This window comes from Geospiza fortis, unplaced genomic scaffold, assembly GCF_000277835.1.
Source record: "Geospiza fortis unplaced genomic scaffold, GeoFor_1.0 scaffold162, whole genome shotgun sequence".
Lineage (NCBI taxonomy): Eukaryota > Metazoa > Chordata > Aves > Passeriformes > Thraupidae > Geospiza > Geospiza fortis.
Window position 1 is genome coordinate 3240571 of NW_005054316.1, and position 19761 is coordinate 3260331.

At 38.6% G+C, this 19761-nt stretch overlaps 1 protein-coding gene across 1 annotated transcript; it reads right to left on the minus strand.

Moving 5' to 3' along the window:
- Positions 1–209: 209 nt before the first annotated feature.
- IFNGR1 (interferon gamma receptor 1) lies at positions 210–15755 on the minus strand. Its single transcript, XM_014306672.2, has 6 exons — positions 15635–15755; positions 15066–15238; positions 13502–13650; positions 12666–12837; positions 11528–11643; positions 210–5285 (listed from the first exon to the last, which is right to left on the minus strand). Exons 1-6 carry the CDS (start codon positions 15676–15678, stop codon positions 4794–4796), a joined length of 1146 nt encoding a protein of 381 aa, XP_014162147.1. The 5' UTR covers positions 15679–15755; the 3' UTR covers positions 210–4793.
- Between the last annotated feature and the right edge of the window lie 4006 nt (positions 15756–19761).

The window sequence follows — 19761 nt, forward strand, 5'->3', positions numbered from 1 at the left end:
GCTGAGGATGATGATGGTCAGTAGGATCCAGGAACTGCTGCACACATCCACACACACAGATGGGCCACACACATCTCCCCCAGACAGTGTTTTGATTCTCAATAAAGCTCAAGCATACACCGTGTAAGTAACATGAACTGAGAGAGCTTCAAAAGCACATTTAGGCTTCAGAACAAAAGCTAACAGTCATAAAGAGGCAAGGACACACATTTCCCTTCTTAGGTTTTTTTTATTTACATATAAAAACATTTAAACTGTACAGTATTTACAGGACTTTCATTACAGATTTCAGCCCAATGATGGCATCCATTTCGGGAATATAGAAAGTGTATTAATAAACAAGAACTTCATAGTTAAGGGACTGAACTATAAAATACACACTAAAGGAATCTACACAGGTCACCTTTTCCTAAGATAAAAGGTGCTTTGTATTCGGTTTGTCATTTTGGTTGTGTGTTTTTGCTTTTTGGGTTTTTGGTTTTTTTAAGATGTGCTGAAACTATTAATTTGAGCCAAGTACCAACATCTCTTAATTACTAATACTCAACTGTTTACATGGAATCACTTCAGAGCAACTGGTTATTCCTAACCCTGAGAAAAACAGGCTTTCTCATGCAAGTTTCTTTTTCTGCAATCTTCTATGACGGATAAAAAACAAATTAAAAGCATGTGCATCTGTTCCAGGCAACTGTCTTGTTTGCACAAATGTCAGTATATTTGACAATTATTTTTTTTAAACTACATTATTGACTTATGTGGAAAACCACACAAAAGCAGATTTGATGTTTCTGTGCCAGTGCACAGTGCTGCCATAATACCTCATTGTTAACTGCAGATCTAATAATAAAAATTACAATGTCCACTCAAGAACAAGAACTAAAGAAGTTCTTAGAAATGTTGGCAGGTATGAGGCCAAAGTTTTGTGAAGTCCTCTTTCACAGGATATAACGTTTTGGAGTCTTACCTCATCACCCAAATCACCCTGAAGTGAGAGAAAGGGAAGAGTGCTAAGCAGCCAGGACAAGAGTAAAAATCAGCTGAAAAGGTTTCAAGTGGCAAAACCTTATAAATGTGTCACACTGGATAGCTGATAGGCCTATAAAAGGCATGAATATTAAATTACTTTCAATGTATAAACATTAGGCACTTTCATATTCTGGATCAAGGCGCTATGTATGAATATTCAGAAGCTCAAGCAAACTACTTAATCACAAGAATATTAATCAATTAAGCAAACTCTATTAGGTGAAAATGTATAGATAAATATTACCTGACAGGTTGCAAATGATGTTGCTCAGATATTTGGTATTAGAGAACTTGCAAAAGCAAGGCTAACTAGCTGTAGCTGGAAAGGTATTTCCATTCCCATCCCAAGAAATCGTCACACTGCAAGCTGCTGGATTGTATCCAGAGATTAGCACCATGACTTGCCCTGCTTTTAGGCTTTCAATACCACTACTGGCAACTGCTAAAAACAGGACTGGTGGTAACACAGCTTACTGATCCAGAAACACATAGTGTCTCACTGTAGCCTCACATTTTCAGCTAATCACAGCTGGTAAAAGAATCCTGTGCCTTGTGCACCCTTAAACTTCTTTATTTCACAACTAGAAAAGCTCTAAGCTGGCTGGAGCAATTTAATCATCTAAACTATCCCTGTGCCATTAGGTAAGTATGCAGCACACAGAAGACAAACTGCAGGGATGGTGCTAGTTCAGTGGCTTCTATATTTACAGCTCAGAAATTTTGATTTAAAAGTATATTTAACCTTGTTTTATTTCAAGAGCAGGTCTGTTGTATATATATGTGATATAGTACAAAGCACTCATACTGCTGTTAGTGATTCTCAGCTTCTAAAATAACACCACCTTTCCAATACATGTGACTATCTGCCATGACACATTTTCCCCTTATGTTATGATATATTTTTGTGTCATTTCTTACTGATCTTAACATTGCTGTTCCTAATGATAGCCTAGCTCCTGGCTGGGTCCTTTTACTCACACTTGACTCCATGTGATTTGAAAGATTCAGAAGAATGTACAATGTAGTTGTATTGCAGGGGTAAGAGACAAGAACCTGAGATAGTCACTTGGTTTTAAAATGTGTCTATCTGCATTCCTCTTCCACTATCTGCATTCCTCTTCCATTGTATCAGCAAAGGAAAATCTTTCAGAACAATGAAACACTTAGCTCACACAAAACTAAGATGCTAAGTCTTAGTTCTAACAGCACCAGGGTTTCCTGATGAACTGCTAGGAATGTAAACCTAATTTTTAAAAAAATTACATGCTTCTGACAGAATCTTGGTTTTGTGGCAGATACATCAAATCCAATAACTGCCAGAGCTAATTCCTGATGTTCTTGGACAACACCAATTTTTTTTTTTTTTTATAAAACTGACAGAAGAAAAACAAGTTACCAAGTGCAAGGTTAAATACTCTGAGCAGTTGCAAAGAAAATACTCAGCAAATTGTTGGGTCAGAAACTTCTTCCCAAAAAACAAGAATAACTTTACAGTTTCTGAAGCTCTCTTTATCCCTTCAGAGCCAAGTTTAACTTAAGCACTTCTCTGACATTTATAAATTCCTGAGGTATTTACTGCAATTCTTATTCATCAACAAACCTCCACACTCAGAAAGAAATTACATTAACTCCAACCTCTGCACAAGACAGTTACTCATCTACTTTGTAGACAGCCTGCTAGAAGCTTCAGTGATGAACAGCATCACTACCTGGAAAGTCAGTTTAATTGAAGTTTCAAGTGCAATTAATGCTGATTTTCAAAAAGCCTTCTCGTAACACCAAAAGTGTTGTTTTCTGTACCTCTGCCATGGGGAGACCTACACACTAGTGCATCTGAGCAGTAAGTTACTAAGCACTGCCTTCTGGGAACTCAACCCAGAACATGACATTGAAAAAGTTGCTAGGGGGTCTCATTATGTTTGAATATAATGCAGAAACAAATCATAGACAGCTAACAATTACTAACTGGGCTTTCTGTGACATCATAACTACAAAATTCACCTGCTTGATTTGGCTTTTCCTAAAATGATCAAAACCCTGGTAACCCATCTGTTACCCTTCCTGTGAGTAGTGATGGGAAAAACAGCTATTGTCTTTAAATCTTTTGTACCATGTGGTCAATGTCTGATATGGACAAGAACAGAAGCACTCCTGAAACAGCTGTGTAAACAACCTTCACCTTAAGAATACTGATGTCACTGAGAAATGTAAGGACAGAAGTACTGTGACACTGGTTTTCCTTTAAAACTATCTGCTGTAACAGGCTAACAATTCTGATCATCCTACAGAAATGTCTTTTAAAACAAACCCACAATTTTGTGTAAATGGACCAACTTGTACCCGTAAAATGTTCTTTTTTCCTGAACTAAACTTTATTAATAATTGCTATAAACATTTCCTACAAATAGAAAATACCTATCAAATCTTGATTAAAGGGAAATAAATGGATTGCATGGTTTTCAATATGAAAAAAATATATAAAAATATAAAATTCTTATTCCTCAGTTTTCACAACTACAACTCTATGACACAAAATTCAGAAGGCTGGCAGATGAAAATAAAACTTATGAAGTACAACTTAACCACACTATTTTTCTATTGTATTGAGACATATTTTTAGAGGGTGATTTTATGTAGTTCCTGAGTTATGTTATTAAAACAGGGGAAATGGCAGTGATTTTCATCCTGCTAGAAAACATGCTTGGAAGAAGTTCTATTCATTTCTATTTAGTGAACAAACATATTGTTCTAAAAATTAGGATAGAAGTGTCCCAGAAGAAACCAGGCTTTTGAATTTTGAAGACATTTTCTAAAGAATTTGTGCAACCACCCATTAGACTTTTTTTTCTCAGTGATGATCAGTCAGCTTGCTAATATATTCTGCCAGAATGTGACATGGTTATTCACACCACTAGGTGATCCAAATGGGTGCTGCTGTACTGAAGTTAACAGCAAAGACTACAAATTCACAGAATTGTTAGGGTTGGAAGGAACCTCTGGAAATCATGCAGTCCACGCTCCTGGAAAGGCAGGGTCACCTAGAGCAGCTGACACAGGAATGAGTTCAGGTGGGTTTTGAATGTCCTCAGAGAGGGAGACTCCATGATCTCCTAGAGCAGCTCCTTCCAGTGTTCTGGCACCCATCCTCAATGCAAAGAAGTTCTTCCTCATGTTGAGGTGAACTTCTTGTGTCCTTAGTTTATGGCCATTACTTCTTACTTCTTTGATATGGAATCAAATTCCTAAGATATACAGGAAGAGCTTATAGGCATAATCTTATTTAAAAGAACTAAGAGCACTTAATATAAAAATACTCTTCAAAAGAAGAAGATAAGCAAGAGGATACCTCCAGTAATAGTAAAAACTCTCAAACATTTCTTGCACATGTCTATCATAACCAAGTGAAGTATTTCTTAAGCATTATGTTCATTGAACTAATTTTGAACAAGATTTGAAGCAGAAGTGAATAATGGTACAGCTGCTGTTTTATAGTTGATGGTATGTTTTCTATAGAGTATTGTTAAAAACCACAGCAATATTCCAAATAGGAAATAATGAGTTATATCATATATAAAAGCATTTAAAAAAGTGGTTATTATGAAATTTCCCCACACTTCTTATGCCATTTTCAGGTACTATTTTCAATTGTGCACTGATCAGAACAAGTACAACTTGTAGATGTTTACAATTTAACCCAGACTTTCCACAAGCTTTAGTAATGCTGTTCTTTCTGAGTTGTGGTTAAGCACTTCAGCACTTCATCCTGGCTACTCAGTTGGCCTGTAAGCATTCACAGGCTGCTCTTCACCAACATCTATCATCAGCATATCCAATGGGACATGAGGCTTGTCATAGCCAGAAAACTTGAAGCAGCTGCTTGGAATGACTGTTTGCTGTGTTTCTGTGGTAGCAATCTCTGACCCTGAAGACTTACTGCAAATATCCATTTGGCTACTGTTAGAAATGAAGTAACTCTCCTTTCCTTCGCAATTCTGTTCATCAGCATCAAAAGAGACCTCCTCTGTGCTTTCCTGCACAGGCACCTTTTCTGCTTTGGCTTGTGCCTCTGGGGAAGGGACAGAAGATTCTCCATCACAGGAACTCACAGGACTAACAGTTTGTTCTTCTGGCTCTATCTCCAGTAAGGTTACTTCACCATTCACTGGCAACTCTGAGTGGGCTGATATTACAGACATGTACTTCCCCTCTGATCTTGGTCCCATTAGGGCACCTGTGTTCAGGTTTCTCATCACACTGACCTAAATGGGGGAAAAAAAACAACTTTGAGTTTGAAAGCTGGAAAAATATAGAAGTTGATAATAACAAATTTAACATCATTATAACCAATTCCAAAACAAAACTGCAAAATTAAAATCTGGCACAGTCACTGGCCTATGTCCATGAGTTCAACTGTTCCAGTAACACTTGTATGCAAGATCTCAAAACCACTTACTTTGGGCAAGCATATTTGCAAGGATCAAATCCATTTCATGTCACCCACTACACTGTGAAGTTTCCAACATAGAGGAAAACAGCAAAACAATAAGACAATGTAATACTCTTAAGTTGGGGAAACCTTTCATACTCTACAGCTAATGAGTGTAACTTACAGTGCCTGGCACCTGTCCCAGCGAGGAGGGAAGTGAACAACACATCCAGTAACTGCTTCTATGCTTAAGTCTCTCAGCTTACTTCACAGAGCCACTAAGCAGTCCCTCAGTGCTGGAACAAACTTTCATGTTTCACTCTGAAATCCCTCCACAAACTGATCGTATGAATTCTTTCAATGGCCAGGCCCCAGCTTGTTTTAAACAATTACAGTATGCCTTCAGGCTGCTTAGATTCTTTAGACTTTTTTTTTTTAATGTCTTTACAAGAGTACATACAAATGAAAAACAAAGTAGGGTGAATTTTCAGCTATTTGATGATGTTCCCTGAAGATAGCAGAATGCCTAAGGAGAAAGAGTTAATAGTGTCCTTTCACAAATTTTGGAATTCCCTATGTATGTGTAATCACACAATATCAAGTATTACAGATCCGTGAATTTCTTAATGAAATACACAATCACTGTTTTTTCAGATACTTTGTAAAAAATAATTTGCCTTAAAATTCAGATGAAGGCAAATTTGGAAGAAAGAGATGTGTACAGGAGAAGGAAAAGCGAAGTAAAATAACATTAAGAAAAATTACAAAGAGACACAAAGAACCTCCCAGTCTGTACTAGTGTAAGAACTGAGAGGGCCATCAAAACCAGATGATCCAATCTGATTCTGCTTTTTAAGAGTCTTCTCTGATTAAAAGGTTGTGAGACTGTAGCTTTACATTCCTACCTTCAGAGCATACTGAATTCAATAGAAACTGCTTTCATCTCTCACTTCAGTCTGATTATCTTACCCCTCAGTAGCCCTGATACCTGTTGATGCTACTCTGTGGCTAAGGCTGGATCAATAAAAGCATCACAATTCAGGAAAACCAACCAGCCAAACAACACCACCGCAAGTCAAGCAAACACTCCCTGAAGAGCAGTTACTGGTCATCTAAGTTAGCTTTACAAACAGCTGTGTGAACATCACTAAGGTGAGGCAATCTCCTAGAGAATCAAGGGTTGCCACTGCAAAGTGCATTCAGGTGGCTCCTGACACACTACAACTAGCTGCCACTCAACCATCCGTGTCTCTGGATCTTCATTTTCTGTTATGGAAACAGAATACTACACAAAGAATATTCAGAGAAATTTCCATGAGAATTCATGGAAACCACTCATTCATAAGAAGCAGATGCTTAAAAGTTAGTTGCAAGTAACAGATTACAATCAATAATGGGTAGATACTGAAAGTGTTAAGAACACCATAAAGGATTAATACACTTTTTGAGAATCTCTTTACACAAGTATATTGGATATATATTGAGAATATTGGGTACTTATGCTATACAACACTGATCTTGAAGGAACCAGCATCTATAGTTTTTTGGGGTGGGAGTTAGTAAACATCTGACTCTGACAATCACACAGCAAGTGACAAGAGAAGGTAATTCTCTGTGTAAGGTGGAATACTTGAGAAATGTAAATTACAACAAAGTATTACAGAAACCATAGTCAAAAGCTGCATTTTCAGCTTTCCATCTCTCCCCATACCAGTAGAGGCTAAACAGAAGTTAAAAACAAAACCCATTGAGTTCTTGTTTCTGTCCTTTTAGGATTTTCACACAGCTCTAAAAAATCACAATCCTAAAATGTGTTGAGGGATCACCTTGCATTCTACACAGGTCCAGCATTTCACAGTGAGCACTGGCAATACTTTGAGACTGGGGATAAAATGCATATTCTCTGAACAAGAACATCCAAGACTTCCCAAAAAAGGAAACCCATTTTTCTCTTGAGAAGTTTCTGACCAAGGCAAGATGGTGCAAAGACACTCCTATTCCCATTCATGAAAGAAGGAAGCGATCAGAAGAAAAAACTCCCGTGTGTTTCCCGGTATCAAAGGTTTTTTAAAAGCCACTGAGTCATAACTACAAGACAATTTAGCAACTCATGCAGTCTTTTCTAGCTTCAAAGATAAGAATCAGTTTATTACAGTAACTGAATGCTTATTACAGTAACATTCAAAAGATCTTAAGTAACAAAGGTAATTATGATACGGTTGCTATTTGAAGAAAAGTATTTACTATAGGTGAGTTAATATTTTTCTTTTATTCACACTACCTAGCAAACTGACAGCCAGTGATGGGTATCAGCAGCATTTCCTGGCATGTGCAGGTACTCACATAACTTCCCATCTCCAATAACAGCACCTGAGCTTTCAGGTCTTTCACTGTCTCAACAGACTAGTGAGACACACTGCTGAAAGTCAGGCTCAAGGACACAGATAAATAACACATCCCAAGGAATCCATAACAGCTAAGGTAATTACTAATTCTTTCTTAACTTCCTTTTCTAAAGATGTGTCCACGTATGAGTTCCAAGTAATTTTCAGATGCACATTTAATGAAGGAGAGTTTGACAACTCCATTTCAAATCTTATTAGGATGATGGCAAAAATCTTTGTGGTCTTTGCATGGTTCCACAAAACATTAATGCTATGTAACTTTATAAAGAGAAGACTATGTTACTGCCCCCTATAGATGCTCACAGGGGAAAAAAAAAGTTTTCACAAAAGCAATGAAGCAGCTTCTGTCTTCTAACATGACAATTATTTGTGGCAAGTGTCAGTCAATATTTACAGGAACAATTAGTTTCTCTACATCAAAAATATATGTTGTATAACCAAAGAGCAAAGCCTTGTCATTCCTGTCAGAACCAGAAAAACCACCAGCAGAAAACAGAAAAGCAGGCTTAAGTAAGACTCAACTTTCACTTTTCTCTTGAGAGTAAATGTTTCCTACTCCCAAAAATATCTGCCACCATTCAAAGACAAAAGACACTGAAGAAAAAGACAGGGAAGATAAAGCAGAGAGAGAGATGCCCACAGCACATCAGAAAATTATGGTTGGGTTCCTTTAAAAGTAGGTATGCCCTTAGCATAAATCTTAAAACAAAAAGCTAGTACAGGAATAGCCACAGGAAAAATTGCAATGACTGAAGACAATGGGTGGAAAGAGACAGCCTCCTGCAATAATTTTTATGAGATAAATAAAAGGGAGTTTTAACTACAGCTGAACTGCTGAAAGATCAGATTCCTTTGATCCATGCAGAAGACTGACATGACATCTTGTAAAGGAATCTGTCCCATTTCACATATGCATAGTCCTGGTAGGATCCTACTGTTTATAATGATGTTTAAACATTTAAACAAACATGTTTTCTGATGAAGACAATCATTCATTGCCTGTATCAAATGACAGCTGCACTGTGGAAGAAGGACCAAGACACGACTGATAAGCAATTCCTGGGAGTCACTAACAGCATAGAAAATACAGTATAAAAGCTCTGGAGCTCTAACTGGCAATGGAATTTTTTTCTTTTCTCTGACTATGTAAGACTTGCAAAGGTAGCTGCTTGATGGTTACTCTTTCTCATTTTCCCCTCTGTTGGAAAACTCCAAATTGCTGGAAGTCACTCAAATGATGTTTTAGAATCTACTTAAAGGTGCCAGGAAGGCGATCACAGAAGATTAGCAGTCCTAAGGTAGGAAATCTTGCCCAGCCTTTTAACAGATGGAAGAACTCCCTAGATGTTTTAATTTCAGACAAGCTCAGGAAAGGTACAATGATGATAACCTGTACAGAAAGAAATATCTAACACATACTCAAAGGTCAGTGACAGGCTCCAAGTGCCATTAAGTCTATAATGTCATATAATTAAACTTATCATTCATATTAAATAAATTGTTTGCTCATTACTTCAAATGATTAACCATAAAGTAATTATGCTTGTTATTAATTGCTCATTTTACATTCCCACAGTATTCACATCACCTATATTGAAACTACCTCTATGAGCTCTACAACTTATATTTGTCATGAGAGTCTTCATTGGAAATGGACAGAAATACAGAATACCCTGTTTTGGAAGGAACCAACAAGAACTGGTGGCTACTTCCTGACTCCACCCAGGGCAACCTAGGAGTTAAACCACACATCTCAGAGCATGGGCCAAATGCTTCTTGAATAGCATTTGGGCAGTGACCACTTCCCAGGGGAGCTTGTCTCAGTGCCTGATCACCTAGCTAACAACATTTATAAACAGTTAAAGGCTTTATTCAGCTCCTTAGCAATAAAATATGATGTAGCATGTGAACCATAGTGTGGTAGTGGAACCTAGGAAACACAAAGTAACATCTAGCCCAGCAAAATGAGAATATGGGCACACACGAGTTTCTACAAGGTGAGCTCAAGTGTGAAGTTGGACCATGCATCAGGAAGCTCAGAGGTGTTAAGGAGCACACATTCTATTTGTGATATTCTGCTTCCTAATCCTTTAAATCAGATATCACAGTGCTACTGGAACGCCAAAGTAAGTATGGATCCATTGAGTACAGCACTGGATCCACTGATTACAGCACTGTAATCCTGCATGAGCCATATTTTGCTACATGAATGGTCTTCACAGAAATTACTGTTGCATGTACACAGGACACAAAGTTACATATTCAGAGAAGTACACCCTGGTGTGAACGTGACAAAAAAGTCTCCAGTGTCTGCTTTGATATTGGGGCCTAGCTGGAGATGTCAGAGAGGTTTCTCTCATCTGATTTTTTAAAGCCTACAGTGTGAATGGCTACCTCCAAACTAGTCCCCTGGCTTCATCACAGTCTATGGAAACAGGAATTTCAGAAAGCATTTTGTCTGACCAGAAGTGCATATAATTTCAGAACAAAATGAATCATCTTGTGCTGCACAAGCTAGTGGACTAGATCACTGCTTTACTACAAATGGACCACATCTGGCTTGGTATCTCCATTTAGTCAGAGCAATCTTGCCTCCTGATATTCTATTCTAAAGAACACAAATTCCAGAGTAATCTTGGGCATTCACTATAGAGAGGTCATTTTAAAGGGTTTTGAAACTGAACACAGACAATGGAATCGAAGATTATTGTCTACTCTCTATAAATGAGACTTCCTCCATCCATTGAGAAGATATCCTTGCTGTGATTTCTGTTTACTACTGCCTCCGGTGGCAGCTCTTTGAAGTTGTGATAGTTCATGTTGTGATTAACAGGGCACCAGGAGAACATTACAACAGTAGTTCTTAGATACTCCACTCTGGCCTGACATTCAACCAAGGAGTGCTGCTGCTCTTTAAGGAACATCCATCTTGTTTCCTAAGGACGGGTACAGGAAGTTTTTTAAATAGAGCAGCTGTTGACTTCTTTTCCCTGTGACTACTCAGCGTGAGAACAGACTTTCCCATGTCCTTCTTCCCTCTTCCTACAGAACTATTACTCCCTCCTCTTACTCTGAACATTACTAAGAATATTGTAGCATTTAGCAGAATTGCCAGTACTACCGTTTAATGAAGGAATCTCACAGCTCCTGTGACAGGACAAAGGGAAATGGGCACAAACTGAAACACATAGAATTTTTTCTGAATGTAAGAAAAACTATGAGGGTGGTTTAACATCGGAATAGATTTCCCACAGTAGCTGTGGAGTCCCCTTCCTTGCAGGTATCCAAAAGCCATCTGGATATGCTCATGGCTAACCTGCTCTTGTGCTTGAGCAAAAGGCTCTGGGTAGATGACCTCAAAAAGTATCTTCTCGTGTCAGTGACTGTGGCTTTGTCTCTGCTACTAGAGTGAACACAAACCTGCCTAGGTATGCGCACACGGAGTTTTTAAGAACCGAGTTCTCAAACTAGACCAGCTACTGCTACTTCAGTTAAAGACAGACTGAAGTCTAGCCCTAAAAAACTAAGAGGCATCTGGTTGTAAAGGCTATCAGAATATTAGACTGGCATAAATTCTAAATATCTATGAGACCATGGTAAAAAAGCCAAAAAACCCCAACCAAAGAAACGCAAGAGACTGGCATAAACATACAGTAGTTACAGAACTTACCAAAGACTTAGGCAGCTGTATGTTGTTTTTCCTTAGTTTCTTGCAGCCACAATACACTGTCGGTATTACCGTCAAGATCCCAATAATAACACACAGAATGATGATATCATGTGTACCTAAGAAGTTAAAGCAAAATCTACTAAGAATTTTGGACAAACAAGCCCCTGCTGTATCATTTAGAATAATTTCAGAAATTTTAATAGCCCAGAATGTTTAGCTGCAATGTGTGAATTTTTCAATCTACTACCTTTTTTTCATTCATGAAAACTTAATCCATAAGACTTTTATGGAGTAAATAAAAATTAGAATGACAGAAGCTCTTCAGTTTAAATATACATAATCACATTTTTATAGAAATAAAGGAATTTTGCAATTAATTTTTTGTTCCTTAGAGGTGACAGTTTGGAGATAATAAGATTTGTACACCTTCTATGTGATAGCATATTAACTGACATAACTACACAGAGTTTATGTACAATAAAAGTAAAATACATCTTCCAAAATACAGAATTGTTAATGATTACAGTAGGACTCCACTAGTCTGACTCTCCTTAATGCCCTCCCTCATCCAGCTGCTCCTGTGTGTTCAAGAAGACTGCTCCTATCTATTTTATCTCTTTGCTGACATTACAGACCACGATGAAGTACAACCACAATGTTTGTAAGATGTTTAGAGATAAAAATTAGGTCACTATTTGCCTTTTGTTCTCTTTACTTAAGAAAAAGACAGTAATATCTTAATTTAGTGACTGTAAGTTTATAGTTGCTTCCAGTTAAAATATATACACATTACCCTCAGTGATGAGGCTGAGCAAAAAGCCAGTTGCTAGAATGGACAATGCCTATGAAAACCATATAGCTCAGAGAATTTGTGATATTTTTTTAATTACACCAGTGTTCACGTGCAATAGAAATAGGTATGGTAATATCAACACAGGAACCCCCCCCCCAAAATTCAGGGTTACTTGAATACATGATTTGTAAAGGGTAGAACAATCAAAGTGCATTTGGAGAAGATTGACTAAGCTTTCTCTATTTTTTCTATTCTCCCAAAGGCACCCCAAGCATCAAATACTTGCTAGATCAGATCTGTCTTCAGATTCAGTATGTTCTTAATATAGCATTTGAATCCTCTTACTCAATGTCTGCCTGAGAGGAACAGGAGTGCAAATTTCCTCTGATGGAGTGCCAAACATCAGATCATCAAAAATTGCTATTGCTGAAACGCAGTAAGTGGAACTTTCAGGAAGAATTGGGATTTTGAGGCTACACTTATGCATTGTACAGTTGTCCTCGTCGAGCTCTTCAGTCTGAAAAAAGAATGGAAGACATGCTATATCATTTGACTCACTAGAACAATGTTACAGCACCTTCCACTACTTCCAAAAATGTTACAACACTATTAGATGTGTTTCCCACATCATTCATATACCTTGCAAAAGCTCTGTGGCCATTACTGGCTACCTTAAGATGTTATATTTGATCAGAGCATAGTATTTTCCAGCTAAAATTTCTGCTGTTCATAGTAGAGATTCACATTTATAAAACTTGCACTTGGATGTATATGAAAAGCTAACTGTAAGTAAAAACACCTGTTGTAATTTTCCTCACCTTCACCCTCCATGATTGCTAAATAAACTGGTATAAATACCTTGAAAGGCAATTTTCTTAAGTGAAATGTCTCTTTAGACAACTGGGAGGGGCACAAGTTAAGTTACTAATGTTTGCATGTATGCAGAACCAGCAGCATGGAATTCAGTAACACTTATCTTGTGTACAGTTAATGCAATAATCTAATTTTTGTTGTAAGCACTCATTTGGACAACTAAAATACAGACCTTTCACTCACATATCTCATTGTAATGTGCTCAACATTTTAGGTTTTAGCTCCATGCATCATAGGTGTAAATCCCTTGTAAAGACATTTAAGGTAAACAAGTGTTTTGAATTTTAACTTTTATTTCTGGAACCTACCTCATTTCTACTATTCCGAACAGTCACCGAGTAGGCAAGATATGAATAAATGTCTTCAATACAAGAAAGGGGGAATACAGGATGGTGAATATCAACCATGATTTCATCACCATGTCTTGAGATGTTCAGTTTTGGCGGTCCTATTTTTCCTGCAACACATTGCACCATTGCTATTAGGCCAAAGCTTTTAACATAAAATACAGTATTTATTGTTAGCTTTCCAAAATTCATCAGAGATTTGAAAAGAATTACATCTTTATTTCCATGCTGTGAATATCGCACAGCTGTGGTAAGACCTCTCTGTTGCTTAGAAGTAATGGAGGCATTAACTACATACATTAACTAATCAGCTTCTAAAATGGAAACAGATTGTCCATGATGAATTTCATTGTTAAACAATTTCACTTTCCTACACACATAAGATCATAAAAATTCAGCTGACAACAGAAAAAACTTACAGCAATTAAACATATCCATGAATGAGAATCAAACACAAGATCCTGCTGACTAGATCCCACCATAAATCACCTCAGTTAAAAACAATACTGCACTGAAGCAAAGGCTATATGAAAAGCTAAACAAATCTCACCATGAGCATCCAAAGTTTCCAAACTTTGGATTTCCCATGGCAATGGCCTATGTGAATTTTTTGTGTCTAATGGTCTGACTGAACACAAGTTTCTTGTTCAAGAAAGGGATTTTGCCTCTTTTCTCCATACATGGCTACCAATTTTCTGGAAACTGCCACACTGAGCATTACTACCATGACTTGTGTCCTTTTGTCGAACTACAGAAACGAGACACTATTTCAAGTCATAGGACTGTTGAGTGCGAACGGAGTCATAGCAGAAAGCAAAGAGGGACTCCACTCCTTCAGCTCCAGCAATGCAGAAATCCAGCTCCAGTTAAAGCATAGCCCAAGTCAGACAGAATCTCATGGACCAGCTTCTCCCTTAAAGCTATGTGTTGGGAACAGAGCAAAGCATGGTAAGAAGTCTCTCAGTCTTTCCTGACTGTTGCATTTCCTTTGCACTGCCCATGCAACGCCAGGGCCTGCCACACTGGACTGTAGACACAAAATTGACTTTTACAGTACTGATGTTAAAAGTCTGATTTTTTCCAAAGCAGCCTGAAGGATTTACATGACAAACTAGTAACTTAGTTATCCAGTTACAGCTTTTAGTATTACCTAGACACCTGAAGCTATCATTACATGGCATTCTAGTGTCAAGCAATACATTGCCACTTCAGTGAGGCCTAAAGGTCCACGTTGTCTGATGACAGTTTCCTACCCTAAACTGGTGTCTGGAACATGGGAAGGATTCAGAGTGCACCATCAGCATCATCTGCTTGCCTTTAGACATTCTGAAACCTACTCAGACACTCAGTAAGAGCTAGCAAGCATCATGAAGTTCCTACAAAGCAATCATCAAGCTTCCTTTCATCCTGAACTCCAAGCTTTAAGATATTCCCAAATGCAATGCAGTAACAGAGCAAAAGGAATAATTACTAACTCTCTAAATTTTTGGAAAAAATTACAAGGTTTAGTTTAGTTACAACTTACCATGCCTTTGCAAAATAAACTCATTTGCCTCAACATATTCAGACTGTTGTGACCCAACAACAGCTTTAACTTTAAGCCAATGAGATGAATAAGGGTCACATATTTCCTCTGCGAGATCACAAAAATGAGCTGAAGTGTTCACACAGGTTGAGACTTCCGTATAGTTACCTAAACTGTAAAACAGATCAAGAAATAATTAATACAATTTCAACAATTCTGTAAAATACACTGCCTGTAACAAAAAACTGTGAGGGTGGCCAGGACCTGTGAGGGCACAAATTGCCCAGGGAGGTTGTGGAGTCTCCTCCCCTAGGGATACTCAAAAGCCAACTGGACATAATTGTGGATGACCTGCTCAAGCAAGGGCTTTGGACCAGATGACCTCCAGAGATGCCTGCCAACCTCAACCATTCTATTACTTGAAAATTTTGCCTTAAATTACACTTGAGCAACCTTCACCCTACATGACTTCACTGCATAGAAACAAGAGAATTTACCATGGACTGACTACTTTTATGTGCTTCTAGAAAATATCAGGTATAGGAAATAATAAAATAGTAAGAACTTACTTGTAAGGCATGATTTCCACAATAAAATGAGGAGTTTCAGACATAGGTGGGTACTGCCAATGCAAAACTGTTTTGAAATTTTCAGATGTTACTATAACCCCCGTTGGTGAAGGCACTAGAATGAAGAGAACAATTGCACTTTGATAAACAGACCTTTGCAAACACAAGAACAGCCAAATATACTTCTAAACTATTTGGAAAAAGCAACATGCTAGACATAAATCTCACAAATACTTTCCCCAAATGAGCTCATCTATCAGCAGTAAAAACACCTATGAACCCTGTAAGCTAGTTTATTACTCACCTCTCCTGCAGAGACAGCTTTTGTCCTCTTTGCAACATCAGATAACCCATGCCCACTGAAAGCAAGTCCCTCAGACAGCCTGTATCAGGTCCATAAGCAGTGATGATTATACCCCTGTGTTGGTCTTTTACAGATATAACAGCAAGACAGGTTCTAAGACTTTACTGAAGTTAGAGATTAGCCCAGTTCCTGTAGATTTCTCTTGCTGTTCAGAAATTGAATTGGAATGGATGGGCTGGGAGATGGTACCAGAGCTGGAGTATCAAGGCCAAAATATAACAGGCCTCCTAGGGTAAGCCTGGATTCCCTATGAATTTCTAACAGTGATACTTCTACCACTCCAGCAGTCTCTTCAGTAAGCTGTGATGCCCAAAATAAACTACAAACATTTGTAAGGAATTTGAACACCGAAGCTATAATGTAGTTCCATTTGAAGGAACGCATTTGAAGTATACTTAGCAAACAACATCAGAGGTAATGTAGTAAAGCAATCCAAAAATAAAAAGCAACACTGACAGTTTCCCATGCACAGCAAATATCTGTTTCAAGCAGCAACCTCAAGAAGGCTATCAAGGGAGCAGCTGCAGGGGAAGGAATATTACAGAATCCTGTAAATGTTGAAGGCTGCCATATGACACTCAGGAAGAGAAGAGAAATTAAGATCACTCAACTGAATTTAACTGTTGCAACTCAGCTTCTGAAAGTCTGGTTTGGCACTCCTAGTATTCTCAGTGTGGCTTCCCTCAAAAATGCTGAGGGAACTCATACTAGACCTGCTCTTGTTCACAAAGCAAGTACTACAGCTTCACTCTGTGATATATATTTAGGGAAAGTAAACAATTTTCACATCCTGAGAACAAGACCACAAATATAACACATTACTGAAAGTGATACGTAGAGGCTGAGATATGCTATTAACAACCACAAAGGTTTGATTTAATATAGGTCATTCTGCAAGCAATACTGTGGTTTGATTTAATAAGAGTGGTATTTCAGCTACTGGAAGAAGAGGAACATAATCATCAAATTCACAACCACATAAAAAAAAAGGTGACAAGTCGACAGAAGAGGTGTCAAGCACACAGACAGGTGAAATCACATAGTTACTTCAAATATGCACTTTTAAGCCAGTGTAGCTAGCCTTACAAAATTTTAACTTTTGTGTCCTATTACACAAAAAAACCTGCTTAACATAAGGGGTTGACGCCAGAGCACTGAAGGAGGTAGGAAATGTTACAGTAGGACCCCTCCATCATCTGCCTAAGGTTTGGGGAGGCCCCTGTTGACCAGTAGCTAGCAATGCACTGCCTAAAGCAAAACTTAATTCAATGAACAGGACCTTTCCAAGATGTAAAAATGAGACAGCCTTCAAAGCCTGATACTTGCATCTTGTGCAAGACTGAAATTCCTTCCCTCATTCTGGCATTACTGTATACACAGAGGGATTTGTCACCACTGCTTACACAACTGGAACACAGTTGAAGTGCAATAATGCACATAATAGAACAGGGCCTGATGAAACCACAACACAGAGTTTATGGTACAGCTATCTGAGACAACAGCAGCCCTAAAAGCCATTGAAGTTCATTCAAGTCATATGTGATTTTTTAACATCATTTAGGCACTGAAGTACAGACTGAAAGCACAAACTGAAAGCTTGAAAAGATAAACTGTGAAAAAATAACACATAAAAGTGTGTTTTAAAAGTTTGTTCCTTTTTCAGATTTCCATTAAAAACAAATCCTTACATTCCCAAAGCGACACACCATAGGAAGACAGTTATAAGCTACTTTAACAGGCCAAGAAGGACAACAGCTTGAACTTGGCCACAGAGTCATGGTTAACTCATCATTTAAAGACAGACAGCTGCAATAGTACTCAGTCAGTCCCTTCTGGACCCCTGACTGGGAGACGTGTGCCTTCCTTGGGCCAACCCTGTACTCCACCTACAGTTGCTTCAGCTCACAGATTCACAGAATATTCTGAGTTGTAAGGGACCCACAAGGACCACTGAATCTAACTCTTACGTAAGTGGCCCACAGGGGGACCTGAGCTCATGTATCCACTTAAACTGCAGCAAGAAAGGGTAGCAGCTCTGACGACTTCACCAATGCAAAAACGTCACTTTCCACAGCTTTTGCCACCCGTGAAAATGAAGAAAATGGAAAAAAGATCAGATACATTTGCACTACCTTTGAATGCTTCTGCAGTACTCTGCAGCCATATGCATTATAAAAAAACCCAAACAGAAAAAAAGGTGGCAAAAAGGCAACCAATACTCCGAAAGATGGATTTAGAAGGCAGCAAGTCAATGCTAAGAATGAAAATAATACATAAAAAGAACTTAGTTTATTTCTTGAGGCTGCATTTCCTTAATTTTTTTTTTTTTGTGCTCAACTTGGGATTCAAAGGGTTTGAGATAACAGACTTGACTGGGATGCACTAGACTGAATTTACAACTGCTAATGCTGTTTAGCTCCTGTGGCTTGCCCTGAGGCTCGCTTTCCTGACGGTATATTGGAGTCCAGTGCTCCTTGCTCTCACTGCTTGCAGTACTGCTTATCACCTCCCAGTAATGTGTCTGGGAACATTCCAGTAACAGCCATGGTGATACACAAGGGCTGGCAAGTGGCCAGGGTATTGCTGCTTTCTGTGCTGAATCACACCCAGTACATAAAGTGGGGGGAAGAAGGAGGAAGCATGGGACACTTGGAGAGATGGTGTTTGTCTTCTTACCCATGGTGGGGCCCTGCTCTCCTGGAGATGGCTGAGTCACAGGAAACAGTGGATTAATTCCTTGCTTTGCTTATGTGCATAGCTTTTGCTTTCCCTATTAAACTGTCTTTATATCAATCCATGAGTTCTCCAGCTTTTACCCTTCTGATTCCCTCCCCAATCCTTCTCGTAATAGAGCCAACAAGCAGCTACGCAGGGTTTGGTTAAACCTTGACAAAATGGTCCTCCCAATTATTTATATCCTCACTTCAATCTGTTATAAATCAAACAAAATTGCCCCGCACTAAAAGCAGAGTCCAGCCATCTGGGGGCTAGAGGAGAGTTAGGAGCACTGCCCAGCACTACAGGACCGAAACTGAGCAGGAAGAGGTCAGTGCTCACCACAGGCTGCAGGAGCACCAAGCACGTGCCTTGGGGAGGAACAGGAAATGTCTGTCAGAGCAGTGGTTCTGCCTTCTGCCACGCTCCCCTTCAAGGCAGCACACCTGGGTTAGCATGGCCCCCTCTCTGTGCCCATCTGCCAGGTCCTGCTCCTATCAGACTGCTGGAGGGAAGTTGCCTGTTGGCTGTGCTTGGTTGGGAACCTGAGAGACTGGCAAGCACCCAAGAGCAAGGCAATGAAGAAATTTTGTACCTGCTAGCTGACTCTGGCCTTCTTTTAAGAGGCAGCAGCCACGAGGTGTATGTGAAAATGCTTGCATGTGCTTGCCTTGGCCAACTTTCATTTATCCCTCCAAAAGAAACCCAGGACATGCATTTTTCTTGTAATGCCACTCCTATACCTGGATGGTACTTCCTTAAAAAATTTACTGAAAACAAGCTTAAATTAATGCTTGTAAAACAATTTATGCAGGAAGTTCTACCAGAAGTTCTCGAAAGACCTCAAAACCACAAAGGAATTTGTTTACAAATTAAATGAGTACCATGACGCTAAAGCACCAATTTAAAGCTAATAATTTTTTAAATATTTACTGGAATGAACTTAAGTATTGTGGATAAACATTATACACAGTAGACAGAGCATTTTTACAGCTTCTATTTACAACAGAATTTTATTTTCTAAGGGCTCAGAGGTTTGACACTGTTC